General features: G+C 45.7%; 1 protein-coding gene across 1 annotated transcript in view; it reads right to left on the reverse strand.

Annotated features, from left to right (window-relative positions):
- LOC141106673 (rap1 GTPase-activating protein 1-like) overlaps positions 1-24697 on the reverse strand; it is a 165887-nt gene that overhangs the window by 49941 nt on the left and 91249 nt on the right. Inside the window, exons 8-11 of the mRNA XM_073597613.1 lie at positions 12671-12749; positions 7275-7328; positions 3523-3606; positions 1135-1235 (exon numbers count right to left, since the gene is read on the reverse strand). Coding sequence (XP_073453714.1) covers positions 1135-1235; positions 3523-3606; positions 7275-7328; positions 12671-12749 — 318 coding nt within the window. The remainder of the gene's footprint in view (positions 1-1134; positions 1236-3522; positions 3607-7274; positions 7329-12670; positions 12750-24697) is intronic.

The raw sequence follows: 24697 nt of genomic DNA on the forward strand, positions 1-24697 counted from the left end.
ACAGTTCTCCACTTGTTCCACAGTCACTCACTGTGGGCTTTCACTCAACGTACTCCCAGTCTTTCACAAGGCTTCAGATCCAATAGCCACTGGATCCCCTGAGCTCTTCCACTTCTAGAACTCAGTATCTTCCTCAAGCGTCACCCCTACTTCCCTGCTGGGTCCCTGGCTTGGCACTCACAGATACTCTTCAAGCGTCACCCCTGCTGACACGCTAAGTCCCTGGCATGGAATGCACTGATGCTCCGCAAGCGTCACCTCCTCTGTCTCGCTGGGTCCCTGACTTGTCACTTGCTGAAGTTTTCCCACTTCTTCAACCGTTCATCGGCTGGTTAAGTCTGCTCTGGTTGTGTCCTCAGCTTACAGTGATCTCGGGTAAAAAGGTGGATGGTCCCTTAGTGGCAACAGCATCCCCTTCTACCTCCAACCACAGCTGGTTCCCCATCCAGCTGAACCATTACTCCTGGTTGGACTACAAGCCCGCAGCCCCAACCCTGCGCTGCTTTTCCTGCTTCTGGATAGGCTCTCAGATAGCCTAGCAGCCAGATGTCCCCCGAATAGGCCTCAGGCTTATGGTCTAGCAGCCCGGGGCAGCATAACACACGTCCACCCAGACAGCCGTCCAGGTGGCACAGAAACCTGATCACCTGACTCCACCCAAATAAACAGGCGCTCCCAGCAGGCCAAGGGACCAAAGAATATCCCTGCCCATTAGCTGAGACACCCATCCATTCATGTCTGAGCTTACAAAGCCCCTGTCTTATCTAGTGTCACCAGCATAGCACCACCTGGTGACAGAAGAGAAAGGGTGCAACAAGTCCAGATTTAGAGAGGAATCAATTGATCTACTAACAATTGGCCAAGGCAACTATCGCTTGGCAACTAAATTTGATAGCAACCCTGCCTAAACATCAGGGTGCTACATTAGAATGCAGCAGCATGCATTTGAATGGGAAAAGGAAACGTCTTGCTAGAAATTCCATTAAGATGAACTGTTAAGGAGGTATCAGTGATCAGCAAATGTATTTCTGGCAAACAAGGAATACATGGCGAAAGAGGAGGAACTGTACATTGTCAGCATCAATCATTCTTATTAAAAAAAACTATTTTGACCCCTTTGGGGGTTTTTCTCACCCTTTAAAATTTTGTAGTTGGATCTTTTCCCCTAGAAAGTCGATAAATTCAGTGAAGCCCAAACTCTCCTCTGTGTTATTGAACAGCTCAGACTCTGTGACCTGAAACAAGGAGAGGCAACAAGGGTAGGAGAACTCTAATGTTGGCCACACACAATTGGTATGATCAGTCAATCTATCTATCATTTAATGCACCTCCTACAGTGGTCAAGTTGAATAAAAATCACAAGACCTCAATAATAACCTCAATAGTATGAGTGAGCATCTTCTTGATTCTTCCAAAATTAATTTCTATGCAAAATCTTTTTAGGTCTTGGGTGAAGAAATGTTATACCCTCTACCAAGTTGTAATTGCTGTCTGTGTCACCACTGGAGATGTCATTTCTGCTGGGGACCATTGTCATGGAGAAAAAAAATGTTTGTGGAAATCCAGAATTTTAGAGCTGTCCCCAGAACAAGAGGGCAGGGCAAATCTTCCAATGGGGACTCCTGTTTTGAGGACAGCTGTGCAGGAGGGGAATTCCCTTCACTTTGGGAAATTTTCCTAACTTCCTGTTGCATCTTTGGAACAGGAAGTGAAAGGATATTTTTCCAGTGGTACACAGTCAGCAAAAAAGAAATGTGACTACATGTATAAGAGGTGGTAGATCTCATATCATTAATGCTTTAAAACTATGAAGGGCTGTCTCTTTTATTATTTGGCTGGATTGCTTCAGTGAGACTGCTCCCATGAGTAACCTCGAACAGGGGAAGGGGTCTTGTGGAAGATCCAAATATGCATAAAGAAGCAAGGGTGCCACACCAGTGGTAATAGAGTCCAGAAAGATCTAGCAGTCCAGGTCCTGCTGAATTGATATCTTTCCTAAGTCCCGAAGAACGGGAAGTGTGCGAGCCCTCAAAATGTGTTGGCCTTTTTCTATTTATTGTTAGTCATCCAATTAACTATCTTTCTGGACTCTATTACCACCAGTGTAGGGTTCTTACTTTATTCTGCATATTTGGAGCGAAAAATAAAAGGGGAGGGTTTGACCCTTCTCTACTTTATTCAAAACTCAAAGTGTAGCCATGCACTGGGCTACATTAACATGGGAAAGAGACATTTCTTTTTGTTTTTTTCACTCTCTACCATGATGCTGATGTTATGCTGCACTATCCCCTCCAGCCTTCAGGGAGAGTACCATAGCCGAGTCAGCCCATGGACTTCGATACAGAGCGCTGAGAATCATGGGAGCTGTGAGATGGTAGCCATATAATGGAGTTTATGGACTTTTTGAACTGTAATTCCCAAGAGGCACTGGGCAGGAGGGGGAGTGAGGAGATGGCTTTTATCGAACTGCTCGGGAAACTTCTTCCTCTTGACAACGAGGTAACCGAGGAGAGCACACCTGCTGCATGCTGACCAGACTGCTCAGAGGCCAGACCAGCGGGGAGTGAGGCTGAGATCTCAGAGCGGATATCAGAGCATCCTCTCATCCTCTGCTTCCCACGGAGGGACTGAGGAAGCCCACTTTTATACAGCAAGAGATCACAGCTGCACCACAGGGGCTGGTAAGACTACACTGCCCATTGTCCACACTGCTAGCAGGGACTTAGTTACTGGAGGCAGGGCATTTAGCATATTGCACCTGTACTGCACCTTACCACATTTCTACCAGACTTTTACTGCATCTTTACCACAACAACTGCATGCTGGCTTACTAAAACTGTTGTTAAGTGCACCACTGCTTAAAATGCCCCAATGAAGAACACCATGCTGCCTTTCAAGCAATACCATCCTGCAAATTTCCTTTGTTCCCTTCTCCCCTTTCTTTCATTTCTACAGATAGTGCACACCCAGTCGATCTAGGCCTAGCATAGTCTCCATTAATACACTTCAGTACTGTAGTCTCCAGCTTTACTGTTGCCCACTGCTGCACTTTAGGTGGCCGTGCTACTGTTTATGCTGACCTGGATGCCAAATGCCATCTAATGCCTAGTCCTTATTACTAATCACTCTGTATGCTAAATTGTGTTATTACCAATATTAATGTATGCAATGGGTGCAATGTATTAAGCTTGCCTTTACTCCCTGGTTTGGGGCCTGTTTTATTTGATATAGCACTACTATTGGATACTAAGTATTACTTTCAGCGATTTCCTGTGATATTGTATGTTTTTACACTAAACCCGGTGTGTCTGAGGTTCTTGAGAAGATCTAGGCAAAGAACAGAGGATCCATCCTATCCAGCGGCTGCTACAGGGGTAGCGATGCAAACGTTTTGGCTATACACATACTTTAAAACAAGGTCAGGACACCTCATTTACTGCAAGGCAGTTACTACATCCTTGTGTATTAAATATGTTATTCAAAAATAATACCAATTTGAGGTTTTGATTTTTTTTTCCTTACCTGTCCTGGTTTTTGATAAATGACCCCAAATTTGAAGTTATTGGTCATGACGTGTTCATCAAATGTCACCAGGAGCTGAGAGGCCTAGAGAAACAATTTTTGGTAGAGGAGATCAGAGACTTTTGAGAAAAATATCCATATCCAATAAGGTCAGCACATGTGAACTTATCAAATGCAATATGCAAAGAACAAAGCTATAACCTATCTCGGCCTATCAGAATTTAGCTTTTATCACTCTTCCTGGGGCCCATAAGTTGTAATTAGTCACTGGCATGGGATATTGTGAGCCATTGCAGCTCGATACCATGTCCTTTAAAGAGGACCTCCATATCCCTATAAGAGGTAAAGGTAGGAGAGACTTCAGACAAGAGTTAGGTCACTCTCGCTCTATACTTCCTCTTTCATTTCAGCATCCAGGCAGGAACTTCTATTTTATTTAATTTTAATTTAATTTGAATAAAATTTTATTTTATTTGGTCAGCACTAAGAAGGAGATAATGGGAATTTAATACAAATTGGCATTACAGAGAGTTAAAGTGGTTCTAAAGGCTGAAGGTTTTTTTACCTTCATGCATTCTTTACATGTAGGTAAAAAAACCTTCTCTGTGCAGCAGCCTCTCTTATACTTACCTGAGATCCCTCTCAATCCAGAGATGTGCACGGGGACTCACCCTCCTCATTGGCTGAGACAGCAGCAGGAACCAGGGGGAGAGGGGGCAGGTCCAAGCCATGATAAGTGAGCAAAGTGCCTTCGCGCTACTCTGGATGAGTGCAAAATATTCATAAACAATTTAAACGTGAAAGTGCATAAATAAATAAATGCAGCAAAATCTATTAGTGTGACACAAAACACTGATCAAATGAAATAAAAAATAAGGTGATTCTGCGCAAATATTGAAATAGTGCCAAAATAATAAATTAAAATATTTTAGGAGAGTATCTAAATTCTTTCCATATTGTATAAAACCACGTGATATTTAAGGAAAATTATATAAAATGTATACAAAAATATTATATCTCAAATGGGAAATATTCAATCAATAATTTCTATAGCAATAATAATGTCCGTAGGTTCTGGGAGACCAGATACATAAAGGAGCTGCAGTAGAAACATTTGGAACAATCATCCTTACCTCATCTTATATTCATAGAACTTTATTATCCTCTACCCACTATAATACTGGTTGGACTTCCTATAGATTGCCCCTTACCATTGTCATAAAGACATTTAAAGTGAAATTTATCGAGTCCAGACTATACTTATTTCATCTATATAATTCCATTTGTTTGGATATATATTTATTTGTTTATAATTGACACTACTGCCTGCCAAGCACTGAGAATTCACCTACGGACATTATTATTGCTATATAAATTATTGATTGAATAATTCCCATTTGAGATATAATATTTTTGTATATATTTTATATAATTTTCCTTAAATATCACGTGGTTTTATACAATATGGAAAGAATTTAGATACTCTCCTAAAATATTTTAATTCATTATTTTGGCACTATTTCAATATTTGCGCAGAATCACCTTATTATTTAGGTCCAAGCCATGGCTCTGTGTCTGAATGGAAGCGTAGAGGAGCGGCTCAGACTATTTGGGTGCCCCCATTGCAAACTGCTTGCTCTGGGGGACACTCGACAGGAGGGAGGGGCCAGGAGCACTGGCGTGGGACCAGTGAAGAGGAGGATCCGGGCTGCTCTGTGCAAAACCAACTGCACACAGCTCTGTGTCTGAATGAACTACCAGTCCTGACAGCATTAGCTTAGGCTGTCGGCTTTTAGTTCTCAACGAACTACCGCAGCGCTGTGGAGCACTGTGGTAGTTCATTGAGTCTTCCTGTCAGGGAGCTTCGGCTTACCCATACTGAACTTATCTTTTAAGCATAGCACACTTTAGAAATACACCCTGTTCCAAATTATTATGCAAATTCTATTTCAGTGTCACAAAGAATAAATATTTTGTTTTTCAGTTTAACTCATGGATGACTTTGTGTCTCAGGGCTCTTTTGATCAATGAAAACAGTCTCGGACACCTGTGATAATTAGATTGCCAGGTGAGCCCAATTAAAGGAAAAACTACTAAAGGAGGGTGTCCCACATTATTAAGCAGAGCACCACTTTCAAGCAATGTGGGGAAGAAAAAGGATCTTTCTGCTGCTGAAAACAGTGAAATAGTTCAATGCCTTGGACGAGGTATGAAAACATTAGATATTTCACGAAAACTTAAGCGTGATCATCGCACTATTAAGAGATTTGTGGCTGACTCAGATTTTGATGGGTCTCGTGCAGATAAAGGCACATTGAGGAAGATTTCTGCCAGATCCATGCATCGGATCAAGAGAGCAGCTGCTAAAACACCATTATATAGCAGCAAACAGATATTTGAAGCTGCTGTGCCTCTGGAGTCCCACGGACATCAAGGTATAGAGTCCTCCAGAGTCTTGCAACTGGGCATAAACCTTCCATTCGGCCACCACTAACCAATGCTCACAAGCAGAAACGGCTGCATTGGGCAGAAAAATACATGAAGACTAATTTTCAAACAGTCCTGTTCACTGATGAGTGTCGTGCAACCCTGGATGATCCTGATGGATGGAGTAGTGGATGGTTGGTGGACGGCCACCCTGTTCCAACAAGGCTGCAACGTCAGCAAGGCTGTGGTGGAGTCATGTTTTGGGTCGGAATCATGGGAAGAGAGCTGGTCGGCCCCTTTAGGGTCCCTGAAGGTGTAAAGATGACCTCTGCAAAGTATGTGGAGTTCCTGACTGACCACTTCCTTCCCTGGTACAGAAGGAAGAACTATGCTTTCCGTAATAAAATCATCTTCATGCATGACAATGCACCATCTCATGCTGCAAAGAATAACTCTGCATCAATGGCTGCTATGGGGATAAAAGGAGAGAAAGTCTTGGTGTGGCCTCCATCCTCCCCTGACCTCAATCCTATTGAGAACCTTTGGAGCATCCTCAAGCAAAAGCTCTGGGAGGCTATTCTGACATCTTGCAAACAAAGTCAAGCAGAAACTGTCCAAAAACTCACAAGTTCAATGGATGCAAGACTTGTGAAGCTGCTATCAAATAAGGGGTCCTATGTTATACACAACACAACAAATGACAATTTTCAGTTCTTTACAACCTATAAAGTGTTTTGAAACTTACCAGTGCATTGTAATTTTTTATTTAGAAAACAAAACTGTTATCATTAGGAGGTTTGTTCAATAAAATTTGAATTGTACTTTTAATAGTTGATAGCATGTGGCTCGGTTCACACATGGGCGGCACGACTTGCAGGTCGCCTCAGCGAGGCGACCTGCAAACGACTGCCGGGGCGACTTGCGAGACGACTTCTGCATAGAAGTCTATGCAAGTCGCCCCAAGTCGCCCCCAAAGTAATACAGGAACCTTTTTCTAAGTCGGAGCGACTTGCGTCGCTCCAATTAGAACGGTTCCATAGCACAGAACGGGAGGCGACTTGTCAGGCGACTAGGTCGCCTGACAAGTCGCCCCAGTGTGAACCGAGCCTGAGAGTTATGCTGACTGTTGTTTACATCAATTATTTAGGTAAATAAGAAAAATATAATTGGCATAATAATTTGGAACAGGGTGTATATCGGGAACATTTTCCATTGAGACACACATAGACTAAAAATAGGTTTCGTATTTGCTGGAGATTTTTTTCTGGCACATGGTATAAACTGTAATTGCTGACCAATCAGAAAGTGCCATTTTAGGACCTCACCTTCATGTAAAGGACTGGGAAGAACCTCTCCACAGACAATTCTTCACATAAGACCTGAAGAAGAGAAATCTGAGACTTATAACTTAACCTGAGCAGATATACATGCAGGACATTCCTAAGGAGCAGTGGCGGCTGGTGGTAATTTTCTTTGGGGGGAGCGGCAAACAGTCGTCCCCCCAGTTGGTGGGCCAGTGGGCGGGTGGGCCTGGTGCACTTACCTCATCAGCGCTTCTCCCGGGCTCTCGGCGGTGGCGGCGCAGCTCTCCCTTCCCCTGCTCTCCAGTCTCCACAAGCGACGGCTCTGGCTTCCATTTCCTTCTCCTTGGAGGATGTGCCTCCTCAGCTCCCGACCCTGGTGTGTTTTGGGTGGCCAGTGATCTTTGACTTTTACGACTGCATACTTACTTGTTAGTAAATTTATAGGTGGGTTTCCCTAATCTCCCTTCATGTGAGAATTTAAAATACACAAATCCTTAAGGCTCCGTTTATACCTGAGTGTTTTGACTATTCCAGAATTGTGGCAAAACGCGGGATGTGTTTGCAATGTCATTACTTGTTAATGGCACCCCAATCGCCGTGCGATTTTGCCGCAACAAACCGCGCTGCAATTGCGGCAAAATCGCAAGGAGCGAAGCTTGTCACTCAAAAAGGAGCGACAATCACAGCAAAATCGCACCAGGATTGGGGTGCCAGTAAGAAGTAATGGCATTGAAAACACATCCCACGTTTTGCCGCGATTCTGCCCGCGATTCCGGAATGCCCAGTTGTGAATGGAGCCTTAACCTAGCATACACAGGCAGTGCATATTTGGCTGAGGAATTGCGTTTTTTTACATCTATCTTTGTTTACAAAAAAGCAGCAGCACCCCAATCTGATTAATTTCTGTTTGAAAAAAAAAAGTTAATTTTTCAAGTAAATTTAGCAGTGACACATGCTTTTTCTTCATCATGACCAGAAGATAAAAATTGGACAGTAGTTAAGCGCTCATTAAAGAATAAGTTCACCCGATTTTAGGGTGGAACATGTAACATGTTTCCAATGCTGCAGCAGTACGGGGTGAACTTCCCTATACTAGTCATCACTTTTTAAAATTGCCCACACGGCCGCGTCATTCATTCACAAAGAGACTACAGATGACCCAGCAGTGTGAAATTGGCCAGCAGCAGGACACTTTTAAATAGTAAGGCTAGGCTCAAATTTTCTGGAGACACAAAACACAGACTGGGACTTTTCTAAAAGAATTAAATTACTTCAGAGGGTACAGCAGTGTACAGCTGGTCAGTAGCAGGACAGTTTACAAGGATAGGTCACCCTTATCACAAAACAGCCTATGCAGATAAGGGGCATCTGTAGATAAAAACAAACTGTGCAGCGCTGACTCAAGTTGAATAAAGCCCTTGCTATAGGTGTAGGCCATTTACATACCACATGAAGCCTGACTGGAATACTCCCAGGACGTTGCTAAGTACTCCCAGGACATTGCTAAGTGAGACCTAGTCATCAATGCTCACCTCCACCATCATAGGAGTGAGCTCTCAAATGCTGAGCTCAGACCTACTACATCAGGGGAGAGAAAGAGCATGTGAGGGATGTTTGAATCAGAGAAAGATACCATCGTTTGGGTCAGTGGCAGAAACTTTGAGTCACCGTTGCTGACAGTAGGGAAAATAATGCTCCAAAGGCCGGATAAAGGCAAGCAAAGGGCCACGTCTGGCCCCCGGACCGCAGTTTGGAGACCAGTGCTGTAGAGGATACAGGAGTTTAAAGTTGGCAAGCAGCAGGATAGTTTTAATGAGGGATAATAGGCCTTACCAGTGTACGCTTAACTTTTATTTTATCTATGGGGAAAAGAGGTTGCAGTAAATGTGAGTGATATAATGTGAGTGGCTTAGGTCGACCCTGTTCTTGCACTTCAATTTTATTCTCTCAAAAAATGAGGCGCTATGCTGCAACCAAAAGGCAGCTCCAACAGATGGTCAGCAACAAGTGACTGCTCCACCTTGAGCACCCCAAAATTAAAAAACACACTATCAACATTACAAAAAAAAAATTAAAGACCCAAAATACCAACCCCAGAAACAAAAGCCCATTTCTTTTTAAAGGAAGCCTTGTAGCAAAAAGAAAGTTTCCTATGATCAGAGCAGCAGCTAAAAATGGAATGATATCCCTAAGAGCTAGCAATCAGAATTAAAGCACAGTTTCCTAACTGACCCTAATCTCGCTGCAGTTTGTCAGCTTTCCAATTCATTCACATTATGGCTGTTCTGTGCATCCCCCCAGTTTAGTGAGGGGGCTGGCTTAACCACTTAAAGCGGAGCTCCACCCGATTTTATAACATTAGCTCAAGCCGATTCCCTCACTGTTTTAATTTAAAAACGGAACATTTTTTTTTTACTACTGTACCTTAGTTTTGCAGAACTTCATCTGTATTTCCTGTATGTGGAGTTTGCTGATATGGGCGTGTAAAGTGCGGCTATTTCGTAATTTCCTTTAATCCGCACTGGCTCCTGGGAGCTTGTGTCATTGTTCCCAGGAGTCAGTGCTTATCTCCGTTGCCATCACAACGGGGCGGGACTTCATACGACGCTGTCCGTTGTGAGGGCAACCTGAGCTGTTAACGGCGCTCCAATTTGAGGTTACTGCGCATGCGCGAGATGGGGGATAGAACGGGCGGTGCATGCTGGTCGATCAGCAGCACAGTTTCCCGGAAGAGGATGCCTGTGGGCTTCACATGCCCACAGGCAAGATGACAACCAGCAATATAAAAATTTATAAGTTTATTTATTGTGAGAAAACGGACAGTAGAAATCACTAAAAACGGAACAAGCGAGTTATATATTTAAATAACAACATAATCTGTCATTTTGCCAAAAAAAAAAATAAAAATGTTGGAGACAGTGGAACCCTGCTTTAACCACTTGGTTACTGGGCACTTAAACCCCCCTTCTGCCCAGACCAATTTTCAGCTTTCAGTGCTGTCACATTTTGAATGACAATTGCGTGGTCATGTAACACTGTAAGAAAATGACATTTTTATCATTTTTTTACCCACAAATAGAGCTTTCTTTTGTTGGTATTTGATCACCTCTGGGTTTTTTATTTTTTGTTAAGAAAAAGAAAAAAGACCGAAAGCTTTAAAAACAAAAACAAAATGGTTTCATATTTTGTTATAAAATTTTGCAAACCGGTAATTTTTCTCCTTCATTGATGTATGCTGATGAGGCTGCACTGATGGGCACTAATATGCGGCACTGATGGGTACTGATAAGGCGGCACTGATGGGCACTGATAAGGTGGCACTGATGGGCACTGATAAGGCGGCACTAATAGGCGGCACTGGTGGGCACTGATAGGCGGCAATGGTGGCCACTGGTTGGCACTGAGAGGTGGCACTGATGGGCACTGGGAGGTGGCACTGATGGGCGGCACTGAAGGGCATTGATAGGTGGCATTGAAGGGCACTGATGGGTGGCACTGATGGGCATTGATGGGTGGCAGTAATGGGCACTGGTAGGTGACACTGATAGGCAGCACTGCTAGATGGCATGGATGAGACACTGATTGGCATTACTGGTGGGCATTGATAGGTGGCACTCTTGGGCTTTGATCGGTGGCACTGGTGGGCACCGATTGATGGCACTGTGGGCACTGGCAGGAGGTACTGGTTGGCACAGATGAGGCGGCTGTGCCTCTTCCTCTTCGGGACCGATGTCCCTTCAACAGAAGCCGGTGATCAGCTGTCAGCGTGAGGAAAAAAAAAATGTTTACGTAGCTTCTGTTTACATCACATGATCAGCTGTCATTGGCTGATCGGGGATCTCATTGACTCGATGATCACAGAGCGTGGCGAGCACGACCTGCAGGGGGCACATGGGGAGTGTGCAAAGGGGAGGGCGTCTATTGACGGCCTCCTGGCAATGTAAGTCCGTGCTGTAGCCGTCATTCGGCTATAGTGTGGGCGGGAAGAGCCTCTTTTCGAGATTTGTTGTTTACAAGTTAAAATCATTTTTTTCAATCATTTTTTTTGCTAGAAAATTACTTATAACCCCCAAACATTATATACTGTTTTTTTCTAACACCCTAGAGAATAAAATGGCGGTCGTTGCAATACTTTCTGTCACACCGTATTTGTGCAGCGGTCCTACAAGAGCACTTTTTTTTGGAAAAAATACACTTTTTTTTAATTAAAAAATAAGACAACAGTAAAGTTAGCCCAATTTTTTTTTATATTGTGAAATATGATTTTACGCCAAGTAAATTGATACCCATCATGTCATGCTTCAAAATTGCACCCACTCGTGGAATGGCGACAAACTTTTCCCCTTAAAAATCTGCATAGGCAATATTTAAAAATTTCTACATATTACCAGTTTTGAGTTGCAGAGGAGGTCCAGGGCTAGAATTATTGCACTTGCTCTAACGATCACTAACAATCACGGCAATATCTCACATGTCTGGTTTGAACACTGTTTTCATATGCGGGTGCTGCTCACGTATGAGTCCGCTTCTGCGCGCGGGCTCGGTGGGACGGGGCGCTTTAAAAAATGTTAAACTGGACCGCTCACTGAAGAAGAGGATACTGGGGCTATGGCAGCTAGCTGTTGATATAATGACGATACTCCTGTTCAAAGTGCCGACGTATATTGTTGTGAGCCGGTCCGGAAGTGGTTAAGTGTTTTTTTTGTTTTTCTTTTATATTCATACTTACCTAGGTGGATGCAGCATCAAACCGATGCTGCAGCTGTCCCCCGCCGTCTCTGCACTGAGAACCAAGCCACTGAACACCGCCGATGGCTGGGTTCTCTCCCCTCCCCGAGCGGAGAGAGATGCTGCCTGTCAGTCAGCATCTCTCCTGCTCTGCTCCTCCACACTCATTGAAGCGTTGAGCTGTGGAGGGGCGGGGAGCGGCCGTCTCAGCAGCTCGCTGAGGCTGCCATCAGTCAAGGCAGCTGGCAGATCCAGGACTTTAGAAGTTGGGATCATGTGCTGCCTCAGCTGATTGCAGTGGCGTCAGCGGAGAGCAGACTTCCGACCGGGTCACAGGAGTGCAAAACTAATTGCACACTTGTGACCCAGAGGAGAGGCCCTGCCTAAAAAGCTCAGGCTGGACTTCTCCTTTAACATTAAGCCTGTTTTTGGCCCTTCTCAGCCTGCTGTCCGTAGTTTGAAGGCCATGTAGTGCATTCGCTTTTTAAAAAAATTCTCCTGGGCAAATCTGCTCAAAAAATTTACAGGACTGCAAATCTTGAACCCAAAGTATTCTCCATAAACCCATGGTAGCAGCAAACCTGAACTCGAACCTGAACACAATGCAGGGAGAGCAAACATGAACAAATTAAAGGAAAAAACTACTTTTTTGATCAAATATTATCCATTTTGCAGTCTCAGCCTCTTACCTGCGCCATCTGCACTGCACTGGGGAAATGCTGGAAGCTGGACGTTTCAATTACCTGGTGTTTGGTTCCAGATTTGGTTCTAAAATAAAAATATAAGACACATTTGTTATCATTACTTATATATTTTGTATATCCTTTCACCTTATAGTTTTTTATTGAAGACTTTATAGTATTTTTGAATAGCAATCAAAGGTCTAAAATAAATGATTTATAGTAGGAGTATGAAGGAGCTGTAACATGTTTAAATATAACTGTATAATTTTGTTTTGTTTTCTGACGCTAAGAAATTATTGATTATTTGATAAAATGAAAACTAAGCATAAGGGGTTGCAGGGGTCACAATCGCAACCCTGTCCCTAGCTCCAGGGGGCCCCTGCAGCCTCCCTGTCATATTATCATATCCTCCACAAAATCCAGCTCCAATCTGCCCTAGGGCCCCACCGCCATGCTCCAGTACAGGGCTTTTACTTTGTCTTCCACAGTCCACACCCCTCTGTTCCCATTGGCTGGGGAGAATCTGTGAGCCATTTCCTGAATGGAGAGGAGCTTGAGGTGAGAACAGCCATCCTGTGCCATCCTGTAGCCACGATGGGACCGATGTCACTGGTGAGGTGTGACACTGCCCAGTGTCTCCTAGTCACCAGCTGGGATTTTCTGTACCCCCCCACCCAGGGATGTCTACTTACCCCACTTCCAGTGGCGGCCCGTCCATAGGGGGCGCCTGGGCGCCGCCCCCCCCCCCCCCTCCAGGCAGTCAAAAAAAAAAAAAAGTTAAAAAAAAAAAAAAAATTTTAATACTGGCCCTTTAAATATAAAAAAATGACAAAGAAAAAGTCCTTAAGTGCACTGTGTTCGGACGCCGGATACAGTGCGACGCCGGACACAGTGCACTTATGGGAAGCGCCACGTCTGTGCAATCACGAGATTGCAGACGTGGCGCTGCATTTGCGGACGTTTAGCCCGCCTTGGGGCGCTTCCCGAATCGCCAAGTAGCATCCGCCCGGCGCTTGTACTACGGCCGGGCGGTTTGATTGACATCTCTGTTTGATGTCACTTCCTGTTTTCTCTGTCTCATTGCGCCCAAGAGACAGAGGAAACAGGAAGTATGAGGACTGCAGACTGACTCTCCGGACACTGGAATCTGGCTGGTGATCCCTCCATCCACACCAACAGCATGACAGAGGAGAGGACACAGGGAATGATGAGGATGGCCGGCCGGGGAAGGTAAGAAGTTTTTTTCAGCTGCTCTAATGACCTCCTTCCCTCCCCCACCCACCCCACTCAAATTAAAGCCTCCATTCAGTGACTGATCACCTAGTGAGAATCCATCCCATCCCATAATGACAGCAACAAGTGCTTACAATCCAAAGTGTTGTCTCTGGCCAGGAGTGGGTGTCTGCAGCATGATGTCCTACACATGACTACACATATGTTTGGGCTGCTTTATGTGTATGTCATGTGGAGGACATGTTATGTGTATGTCATGTGGAGGACATGTTATGTGTATGTCATGTGTATGTCATGTGGAGGACATGTTATGTGGAGGACATGTTATGTGTATGTCATGTGGAGGACATGTTATGTGTATGTCATGTGTATGTCATGTGGAGGACATGTTATGTGTATGTCATGTGGAGGACATGTTATGTGTATGTCATGTTATGTGTATGTTATGTGTATGTGTATGTCATGTTATGTGTATGTCATGTTATGTGTATGTTATGTGTATGTCATGTTATGTGTATGTGGAGGACATGTTATGTGTATGTCATGTTATGTGGAGGACATGTGGAGGACATGTTATGTGGAGGACATGTTATGTGGAGGACATGTTATGTGTATGTCATGTTATGTGTAGAAGAATATGCTATGTACAACATGTAATTCATGGCATGTCCTACATAAGATGTTCTACACACAGCTGGTTGCTTTTTGTGTGACACAGGCTGCATGTAAGAAGCGACTCCGCTGGGGACACCTGATGGCATCTGGTGGCAGGCGACACGCTCGGGGCTCCCACTGATTCTGCATTTTGGTGAGTTGAATGATTTCATTTTATATTACAATGTAATAATAGTAATAATGCGCTTCAATCATCCTCACACAATAACAACCATGGTGCCGGGATGATTGAAGTGCTAACACCAGGTGTTTGGAGTATCTTTATCTGCTGATTGTTAAACTTTCTAGAATACACATTTCTATTGTTGTGTAGGATCTAGGCCTGCTGTCCCTCCATCCCTCTCTCCCACTCCCTCCATCCCTCGTTCATCTCAGACACTAACTACACCACCTTAGAGCCACGCCCACTACTTCGCTGAAACCACGCCCATTTTCACCAAGTGGGAGGGGTCAAAAAGGAAGGGCGGGGTCCAGCGCCCCCCCATCCTAAAACTTCACCAGCCGCCACTGCCCACTTCCCTGACAACAGGGGAAAAGGCACACACCTCCGGGAGGTGACCTTCCCCCAATACCTGCCAACACTGACAGAGAAACCTTCAGAAATTGCTAAAACAAATCCCTTAACACCTCCTCGCGGGGGGCCCCTGAAGGGCTGCAGGCTCCAGATTTTGTGTCACATGGCTTTACCCCCCAGATCTAAGTTGTCCCCCCCCAAAGCCCCCTGACCACCCCCTCCACCCTGCATGCTATGCCTGGCTGCTGAGCTTCTTTCCCATTACAGCACTCTATACTGTTCCTCCTCCGCAGGGCAGAAATCACATTCCTTTACAACACAGCCAGTTAGCCATGATCTGCTCAGGGTGTATCTGCCTACTGCAACTACACTGGCGTTCTGACCAGAGAACTTCACAGGTCAGAAGGGCAACATAAAAGCCAGATACACCCTGTGAAGACTGACAGACTGTGTGTAAAGGAATGTGATTTCAGCCCTGTGTAGTGTTGGGGGGGGGGGGCTGTGTACAGTGCTGGGATGGGAACGGAGCTCTGCCAAGTGACTTGCCAGGGGTCCCTGTCCTCTGATTCTCCAGAGGTGGTCCCTGTCCTCTGATTCTCCAGCGGTAATCCCTATCCTCTGATGTAAAGAGGAACTCTGGGAACTCAAAACTCTTAAGCCACTTTGAGTATCTTGTGCGTGCGGTGGATGTATCTGCACGCACGTTGGAAGTAGGGGGAGGCCCAGGTCAACTTTTGCCCAAGAGCTTCAAGCTACGCCTCTGCCCACACACTTATCTATATTTATTTACAGTTTTGCCTGCACTTCATTATAATTCACGATTGTGGTCTGCATGTGAACCCAGGTGTGTGCTTTTTACGGCAACATCGTCCTATGTTTTAACCTGTATTGCACAGTCCGCATTACTGTATCTGTTCAATTTTGATATATAATAAAGTTCATAATTATAGGTAAGTCTGTTCGCCTTATTCCCCTCCTTCTTTTGAACTCCTTGGGGTATCTTCCCCAATTTGTGTCTTCATAATACTTTGTGTTCAGGAGTTGACGGGATAGGTGCCACCTAAATCGGTGAGTCGGCATACCTATTAGTGCTGGCCAACGCATTGGTCCAGCACTCCTGATCATACGGTACCCAACCTGGTGTTTTATTATTTGTTACAGTCAGAATGGATATATCCTGGCTGGTAGATACTGTATATATACCCTTATTTTTTTTAAATCAGTTCTTTAGGAGGCAATGCTGGGGGGTCTCTGGTGTGTGTGTGCAGGCTTCCCTAGTTTTAGCATGGATTGGAGAGAATGCTCTCAATGTTTGGACTTTCATTCCCTTTATGAACTTTGTGCTGCAAAAGTAAGCCAGTGGCTTTACTGAATTGCCTTAGGCTTGATTTATACTAAAGAAAGGCCCAAAATGCAGCATGGAATGCCTAAAATGGAGGGCATACATGACGGTGGGAACAGTGGGGGGAAGGTAGGTTTAAAATGGAGCCGAGGGGGAGGGACAGGAAGGGTGGGGTACTATTTAAGAGGGTTGACCTGGGAGGGGTTAACAGAAGGCTGGAGGAAAGTTTCAAGCGAGCATGGCAGAGGTAGAGAGGATCATGTCCCAATTGAGAGCGGAGGCTGAGGTGAGGGGCATGGCATGGCTGCAGGCTGCGATCGGGGCAGCCATGGAGAGAACCGGACCACAGCTGTCATTAGGAGAGGGGAGCGGCGTCAGAGCTAGGAGGTCCCGTCCGCCCGAGCGTTTCTCTCCAGAGCGGGCGGTGTGCAGAAGAGTGAGCAGGAGCGGCGATGGAGAACAGGGATGCCCTCCGGCGAAGAAGAAGTCAGGCAGAAGGAGCGGAGGAGCTGTCACATCCCCGGCGTCACATGGCGGGGAGAGACAGCACGGCGGGACTGGCAGTAGGAGACGAGCGGGGAGCGCGAGCCCCGCCCCCCGGATAACGGCGGAAGGCTCAGATATTGCGAGGAGAGATGCTGCTGTCCCTGGGCTGTCTAATCCGGCAGGGGACAGCAGGAGTAATAAAGACAGAAGCAGAGGAGGAAGGAGGGATGGAAGAGCGGAGGCATACAGGGCTGCGGTATCCTGCACCGGCCCTGCTAATGCTGTCCACAAGGCATCCAGAGCAGATGACTACAACAGGGGAGAAAGTGGGGAGATGACGGCGGCAGCCACGGTTACCAGGCCAGGCGGGCTTTCAGAAGTGGAAGAAGCAGAGAGAGATCCGGGAGATCGGGAAGAAGTGTCGGAATCGGAAGAGGAGGCGGCCCCCCCTTCCAGGAGAACTGACGAGGAGGAGAGCAGACGGTCGGCTGATGGGGCAACACCTGTGCAGCCCGGTAAGTCACCACATCTGGGGTTAGATGGGAGAAGCAGGGTAGGACAAGACACAAACAGGCCTGAGAGCAACATAAGGGGGGTGGCCTCACCAGCAGGGGGCTCAGGCTTATTGGGATTTTTGGAGGGTATTAAAGATTTGGTGAAAAAGTTTGAGGTTGGAGAGCGCATGGCAGGAGGCCCGGCAGCGGCGTGGGTCCCGCCAGTAGGGGGTAGCAGTAATACGGCAGGAGTGGGGACGCCCGCAGCAACGGTTGCGGTTACCGCCCTAGAGTCCGCAGGGAGTGTAGTTGCGCAGGGGAATGAAAAAGCTACAGAGACGACAGAAAGGCAGGATATAACCAGGCTGGCGGATGCAGCGCGCTGCGAAGTGTATGTGTGTTACGAAGGGCCTTTGGGAGCGCACTTAAAACAGGATGTACGGGAAAAATTATGGAAAGGTGAGTATGTGGAAATATTTTCACTATTACCTTTGGAAAAATTTAACTTGGATAGGGTCAAGCCAGACAGTTCCAAGAAGGACGATGAGGAGAAGAGGAGGTATCGGCTGATACCGAGGACGTTTGCAAACTGGTTGCAAGCGTTTGCAATCATGGCGAGCGTAATTGGGGAGAAGCATCCGGAGCACTGTTCAGCATTATTTTGCTATCAAGATGCCATAGGGGAGGCCTACAGAGTATATGGCGGTACGGGCTGGCTGAGATACGACGAGCAGTTCAGGCAGCGGAGAGCAATACGGCCAGAGCTGCGTTGGGACCACAAGGACATTAGCTTGTGGATGCGCTTGATGACGACTACGCGGGCTCCGAACCAGTTTTTTCAGGGAGGAGCCGGTGGACCTTCTGCCCTGGGACACTCGGCTGGAAACAAAAAGGGGGTTTGTTGGCAATACAATTCCGGAGCCTGTAAATTTGGTGCGACATGTAAGTATAAGCACGAGTGCTCAGGCTGCGGGGGAACGCATCCAGCATCTAGATGCTTTAAACATGGAAAAGGCAGAATTGGGGACGTTGGGAATAAAAGGGAGGACTCCGGTGAAAGTGGAAAGGATGCGACCGTTTCTCGGTAAGTATCCGGATAGACAAGCTGCGAGATTGTTGGACGAGGGTTTCACGGGGGGTTTTAGGATACCATGCAGGATGACTGTAGTTCCCCAAGTGCCAAATAATTTACGGTCCGCATTGCAACATCCGGAGGTAGTTTCTGAAAAGCTGTCAAAGGAGGTTGCAATGGGGAGAATGGGAGGTCCTTTTCGTTGGGCACCAATAGCTGACTTAGTGGTGTCACCGCTTGGTGTGGTGCCCAAGAAGGAAAACAACAAATTCCGGCTCATTCACCACCTGTCTTTCCCAAAGGGTGGATCGGTGAATGATGCCATTGATCAGGAGGCATGCTCGGTGACTTATACGTCATTTGATGCCGCTGTGGGTTGGGTGCGACGTTATGGCAAAGGAGCGTTGATGGCAAAAGCCGATGTCGAATCGGCTTTTAGGTTATTGCCGGTACACCCGGATAGTTTTAGATTGCTGGGGTGTCATTGGAAAGGGGAATTTTATGTGGACAAATGCTTGCCAATGGGTTGTTCAATATCGTGTGCGTTATTTGAACAATTCAGCTCTTTCTTGGAATGGGTGGTGCGGGACGTATCGGGTGTGAATTCAATCATTCACTACCTAGATGATTTTTTATGCATAGGGCCGGCATCATCTAGAATCTGTTCGGTTTTATTGGCGACACTGCAACATATCGCTGACAGATTCGGCATTCCATTGGCCAATGAAAAGACGGAGGGACCTTGCACGGTCATCACGTTCCTAGGCATTGTTCTTGATTCTGAGGCCATGGAATGTAGGTTGCCGGAAGACAAATTGGAGGACTTAAAGAAAGAGATTGCGGGGTTACTTGGCTTAAAGAAAGTGCAGCTGAGGGCACTACAATCGGTTCTTGGTAAGCTAAATTTTGCCTGCCGCATACTGCCTATGGGGAGAGTGTTCAGCCGCAGGCTGGCGGCTAGCACAGGTGGGGTGAAATCACCGAGACATTTTGTGCGATTGGTAAAGTCGCACAGAGAAGATTTAAGGGTATGGCATACGTTTTTGGAATCTTTCAACGGAAGGGCGATGTGGATGGCGGGTCCGGTAAGTAATTTTGATATGGAATTATTCACCGATGCGGCAGGGTCCACGGGTTTTGGGGCATTTTTTCAGGGACGGTGGAGTGCAGGTCCTTGGCCTCAATCATGGATAGAGGAGGGTTTTACCAAAAATTTGGTACTATTGGAATTGTTTCCAGTAGTACTGGCAGTGGAGCTATGGGGCACATCCTTCAGGGATCTGAAGGTGCGTTTTCACGGGGACAATTTGGGGGTGGTGCAGGTTATCAATAGGGTGACAGCATCGTCTCCACCAGTAATCAAATTGTTGCAACACTTAGTGTTAAGATGTTTGCAATTGAATGTGTACATTCATGCCGTACATTTGCCGGGGGTGGAGAATGTGGTCGCTGATGCGTTATCTCGCTTCCAGTGGGACAGGTTCCGAGAGTTGGCGCCGGAAGCGGAGCAACAAGGGGTACCTTGTCCCGATTGGCTGTGGGAGATTCCGTTGGTGTCATCGCAGGATGGATCAAACAGTCGGTAAGTGGGTCCACTTGGGCGGCGTACTCAAAAGTGTGGAAAGAGTGGACGGGATTTCTTCAGGCCATAGGGGAGGAGCCGTCAGGAAAAAATTTGGGTTTGTTACTGCTATATTACGTGGCACGAAAAATGGAGGAAGGGTCATCAGTGGCGGTGTTAAATATGCAGTTAGCGGGGTTAGCGTTCCTGTTTAAGTTACAGGGTCAGCGGGATGTCACGAAAGAGTTTTGGGTGCGTCAAGCGCTTAAAGGGTATAGAAAAAATAGAATCGTAAAGGATGCGAGAAGACCTGTGACGTTTGATATTCTGGGGAGAATTGTGACAAAGTTGAGGGAGGTATGCTCTTCAGAGTATGAGGTAGGGTTGTTTAAGGCGGCATTGGTAATGGCTTTTTTTGGGGCATTCAGGATTAGCGAGCTGGTTAGTCCGGCTAAAAAGGTTCAGGGTGGTTTGGGTTGGCAGGAGGTTCAGGTTGAGCGGGGAGGTTTGACGGTGGTGGTCAAACGATCCAAAACTGATCAAATAGGAAAAGGCAGGGTAGTGAGGGTTTACCCGATTCAGGGATCTTACCTGTGCCCGGTGAGCACGGTTGGGCAGTACTTACAAGTACGTCCATGTGTACAAGGTCCTTTATTAATTCACCTGGACGGTAGTTTTTTATCTAAGTTTCAGTTCATCACAATTTTTAGAAGATGCCTGGAAGAGGTGGGCTTACAAGGAAAAGAATTTTCATCACACTCTTTTAGGATTGGGGCGGCTACTGAAGCAGCTAAATTGGGTTTGGACGTGGAGGCGGTGAAACGCATTGGAAGGTGGGAATCGCAAAGGTTCCGGTCTTACATTAGGCCTCATTTGGTGGTATAATGGGAAGGAAGCTATGGGTATAGGAGGATAATTAAGTATTAGTAATGGAAGTTGTTCTTGCAGGATAGTGTTTTTAGTATAGTTTTCTTGTCTTCTTCTAATTACAGGTAAGGCGCCAGGAATGGTCTGGATTATGGGCCATTCTTATGTGTGTTGGGGGGCAAGAAGAGGGGATGCTCGTAGGGATGGTAGGCAGTTAGGTTTTGACAAACGGGAGGTTTATATTAAGTGGTTGGGGGTACCTGGGATGTTGTGGAGTAGATTGCTTCCCGAAGTTAAAAAACATGCCCTGCGGGAGGGACCACCGGATGTGTTAATTTTACACGTAGGAGGTAACGATTTAAGTATCAGATCCATGGTGGACATCTCGCGCGATATAAAAGGAGAAATGTGGCGATTGATGGAATTATTCCCCAAAACTATATTTATATGGTCGGATATAGTGGCTAGGACATCATGGAGAATGGCCAGGTCAGTGGAAGGTGTAAATCGGGCCAGAAAAAAGATAAATAGGGAAATAAGCAAATTTATGGTACGCAATGGGTGTTTAGCAATCAGACATCCCGAACTAGAATTTGAAACGTGGAGATATCTGAGAGTTGATGGGGTACATCTTAATGATGTGGGGATAGAGTTGTGGATGTTAGGTTTGCAGGATGGAATACAGCGAGCCATAAGGGTGTGGAGGGGCATCCAAGAGTAAGGTATTACTCGTTGGATGCAGTGGCGGGCGTTGGTCTGTAAAAAAGGAAGGAAGATGGAAAAAGTAAGTGGGTGGATCTAACGGTGTTATAGATCCGGAGGTATTTTGGTTCCCGGTTAACGGAGGTTAACCGGGAAGTGATAATGGGGCACTGCGGGAATTGTTAGTCTCTGAGCCAGCTTGTCGGCTTGAGGCATAGTTGAGATAGTTTTGATAAGTACCGCAGTGCTGAGTGGGTGATGAACAGCAGAATGATTTTAAGTGATAGCGCAGACCAACGCTCTTTAGTTTAAAAATGTTTTCAGGGAAGAACAGATGTTTTATTGTAGATTGTTTTTGATAAAAGAGTTTTTTATAAGAAAGTTAAAAATATATATTATTTTAATAAAGTAGGCTGCTACGGCCTTTTTTACTCCAAATTGGTGTGTTTTGATTTATTGGGAGTAGAATGGTAAGAAGGGATTAATATAACTGTACAACATATGTTATCCATCAGTCATGCGTTTTTTGATGCTTTCTGCATTTTGCAGAAATGCAGTGAATTTTTTTTAACATGGGTTCCTATGGAACACATTCACATCAAAGCATTTGTGTGCCTCTGCGTTTTTTGGAAAAGGTTGGGGACTTTTTTCCCACAAAATGCAGCGTTTTGCATGTAATAGACTTCAATGGACCCGCATCCAAAACGCAGGTACTGCATTTTTACCACAATTTGCATTTTGCGATGTGTGTCTTTTTTTTTCTTCTTTACATTCACTGTATATAGCTGGTTGCTAAGGAGCGTTTCGGGAAGCCGGCAGTTGCGTCCTTAGCAACAGATGAGTCATCAGCTATCAGCAGGCTTCCCTGAATGTAAAAAAAAAAAAATTGCTGGCTAAAAGAATTCACGAAAAAAACGGCGTGGGGTCCCCAGTGATGTCACAAGAGGGCGGGCTCTCCGGGTGATGTCATCGGATGGCCACGCCCCATGGCTACATAAGAGATGTCAGACAGCAGAGTACGTCACAACGGAGGAAGACAGCATCAGGACAAGAGCGGACTTTTTTGTTTTTAGCGGGTAACCGGTGGCGAGGAAGAAGATAGCGGCAGTGAGGAAGAAGATAGTGGTGCTGGAGAAGACGACTCCAGGAGAGACCGCGGCGAGAGAAGACGGCTCAGGGAGAAGACAAAGCTATTTTTTTTAATAAAGGGCTTGTCAAAAACCGGCTCTTGTTTTTTTTACATTTCACAGCTTTTTTGGCAAATGGGTAGGGGGTACGATGTACCCCCTACCCATTCACATGGAAGGGGGACGGGAGTTAACAAGGGGGCTTCCAGATTCCAATAAGCCCCCTGCCCGCAGCCCCTGAAACCACTGACCAGGGTTGTCGGGAAGAGGCCCTTGTCCATTAACATGGGGACAAGGCCCCCCTGCCCCAGAGTACCCGCCCCCCCATGTTGGGGGCATACGGTCTGGTATGGTTTGGGGGGGGGCTCTCGCTCATCCCCTTTCTTTCCTGACCTGCGGGGCTGCATGCTCAGGGTGTCCCCTCCAAATCCATACCAGGCCGTTTTTTTTGTGAATTTTTTTAGCAGGCAATTTCTTTTTTTTACATTCAGCTGTCAGATGACATGTCATTGGCATCTTCTTGGTTAGAGTCCCCCCCACCCCTTCCCTTTGTTGATAGTGGTGTCAATTTTAAGAGGGCACTACTGTACATGCAGAAAAAAAAAAAAAACAGAAGAATGTATAAGAACCCCAGTAAATCTATACCAGAACCTTTGGGTCTGATATGGATTTTAACCCAGGTTCACACTGACAGCAGGAATGAATTTATGCGAGTTCAGTTGAACTCGCACAATTTCATTCCCGCATGTCAGTCCGATTTCAGGGACAATTTCAGAGACATCTGTGCGGGTTCCTGCACAGATGTCTATACAAATCGCACCCCAAAGTTGCCAAAAGTAGTACAGAAACTACTTTTGGGAATCGGGGCAGCACTGTATATTCCTGATCCTGCACTTCCGGGTAGTGCGCACTGCAGGTGGCTTGCTCCTGCTATGATTATTCACAGCGGGAGCTGATGGGTAGGTACCGCGGACTCGATGTCCGCCAGCACCCGCAGGTCACCCGGTACACAGTCAGAACGCCAGTCTGCCTGTGTAAACAAGGCAGATTTCCATTCTGTCAGTAAGAAAGGCATGGATCCTGTTTTCCTGCAAAGCAGTGACATGGATCTATGTCTTCCCAGCCAGTGTCATTAGTACAGTGACAGTGCATATTTTTAGCACTGTCACTGGTCCCAAAAAAGTGTCAGTTAAGCCTCGTACACACAATCGGATTTTCCGACGGGAATTGTGTGATGACAGGCTGTTGGCGGAAAATCCGACCGTGTGTATGCTCCATCGGACAATTGTTGTCGTATTTTCTGTGGAAAAATGTTGGATAGCAGGCTTTAAAATTTTCCGTGGACAAATGTCTGTTGTCGGATATACCAAGCGTGTGTACACAAATCCAAAGTACAAACACGCATGCTCGGAAGCAAGGACGAGCCAGAAGCGGTCGGTCTTGTAAACTAGCGTTCGTAATGGAGAATTAACATTTGTGACGTGGCAAATTATGAAATGTCGAAATGCAGCGCACAATTCTCTTCTTCTTTAATGGGATAATAATGAAGCTGCTTTGCTGGTGATACTGATGGAGTTATTGCAAATTCATTTTCAAAGACTTTTTTTATTAGTGATTTCAAGAATAATATTATGCTTTTTTTTTTTTTGGGGGGGGGGTTACCACAACACCATTATCTTTACCTTATTTTTTTATGTATTGTACAGTTACGTATTTGTTAAGAAACATCATATACAGTAAATGTTAAAATTACAAAAGAAAAGAATGCTCATTGGGGGACTGTAGGGGCCTCCAATTCCATTTGGATAACATTAGATCCCTCCAAACACCAAAGGTGACCAATAAAAATGGTCCACCATTGTCTTCAATGCAATTTGAAATTTGAGAAAAAAATCAAATCACTGAATATGTACAAGATAAGGATGTATACTAAAAATTACATCCAGCATATATTACGGAA

This window comes from Aquarana catesbeiana, linkage group LG08 (genome assembly GCF_042186555.1).
Source record: "Aquarana catesbeiana isolate 2022-GZ linkage group LG08, ASM4218655v1, whole genome shotgun sequence".
Lineage (NCBI taxonomy): Eukaryota > Metazoa > Chordata > Amphibia > Anura > Ranidae > Aquarana > Aquarana catesbeiana.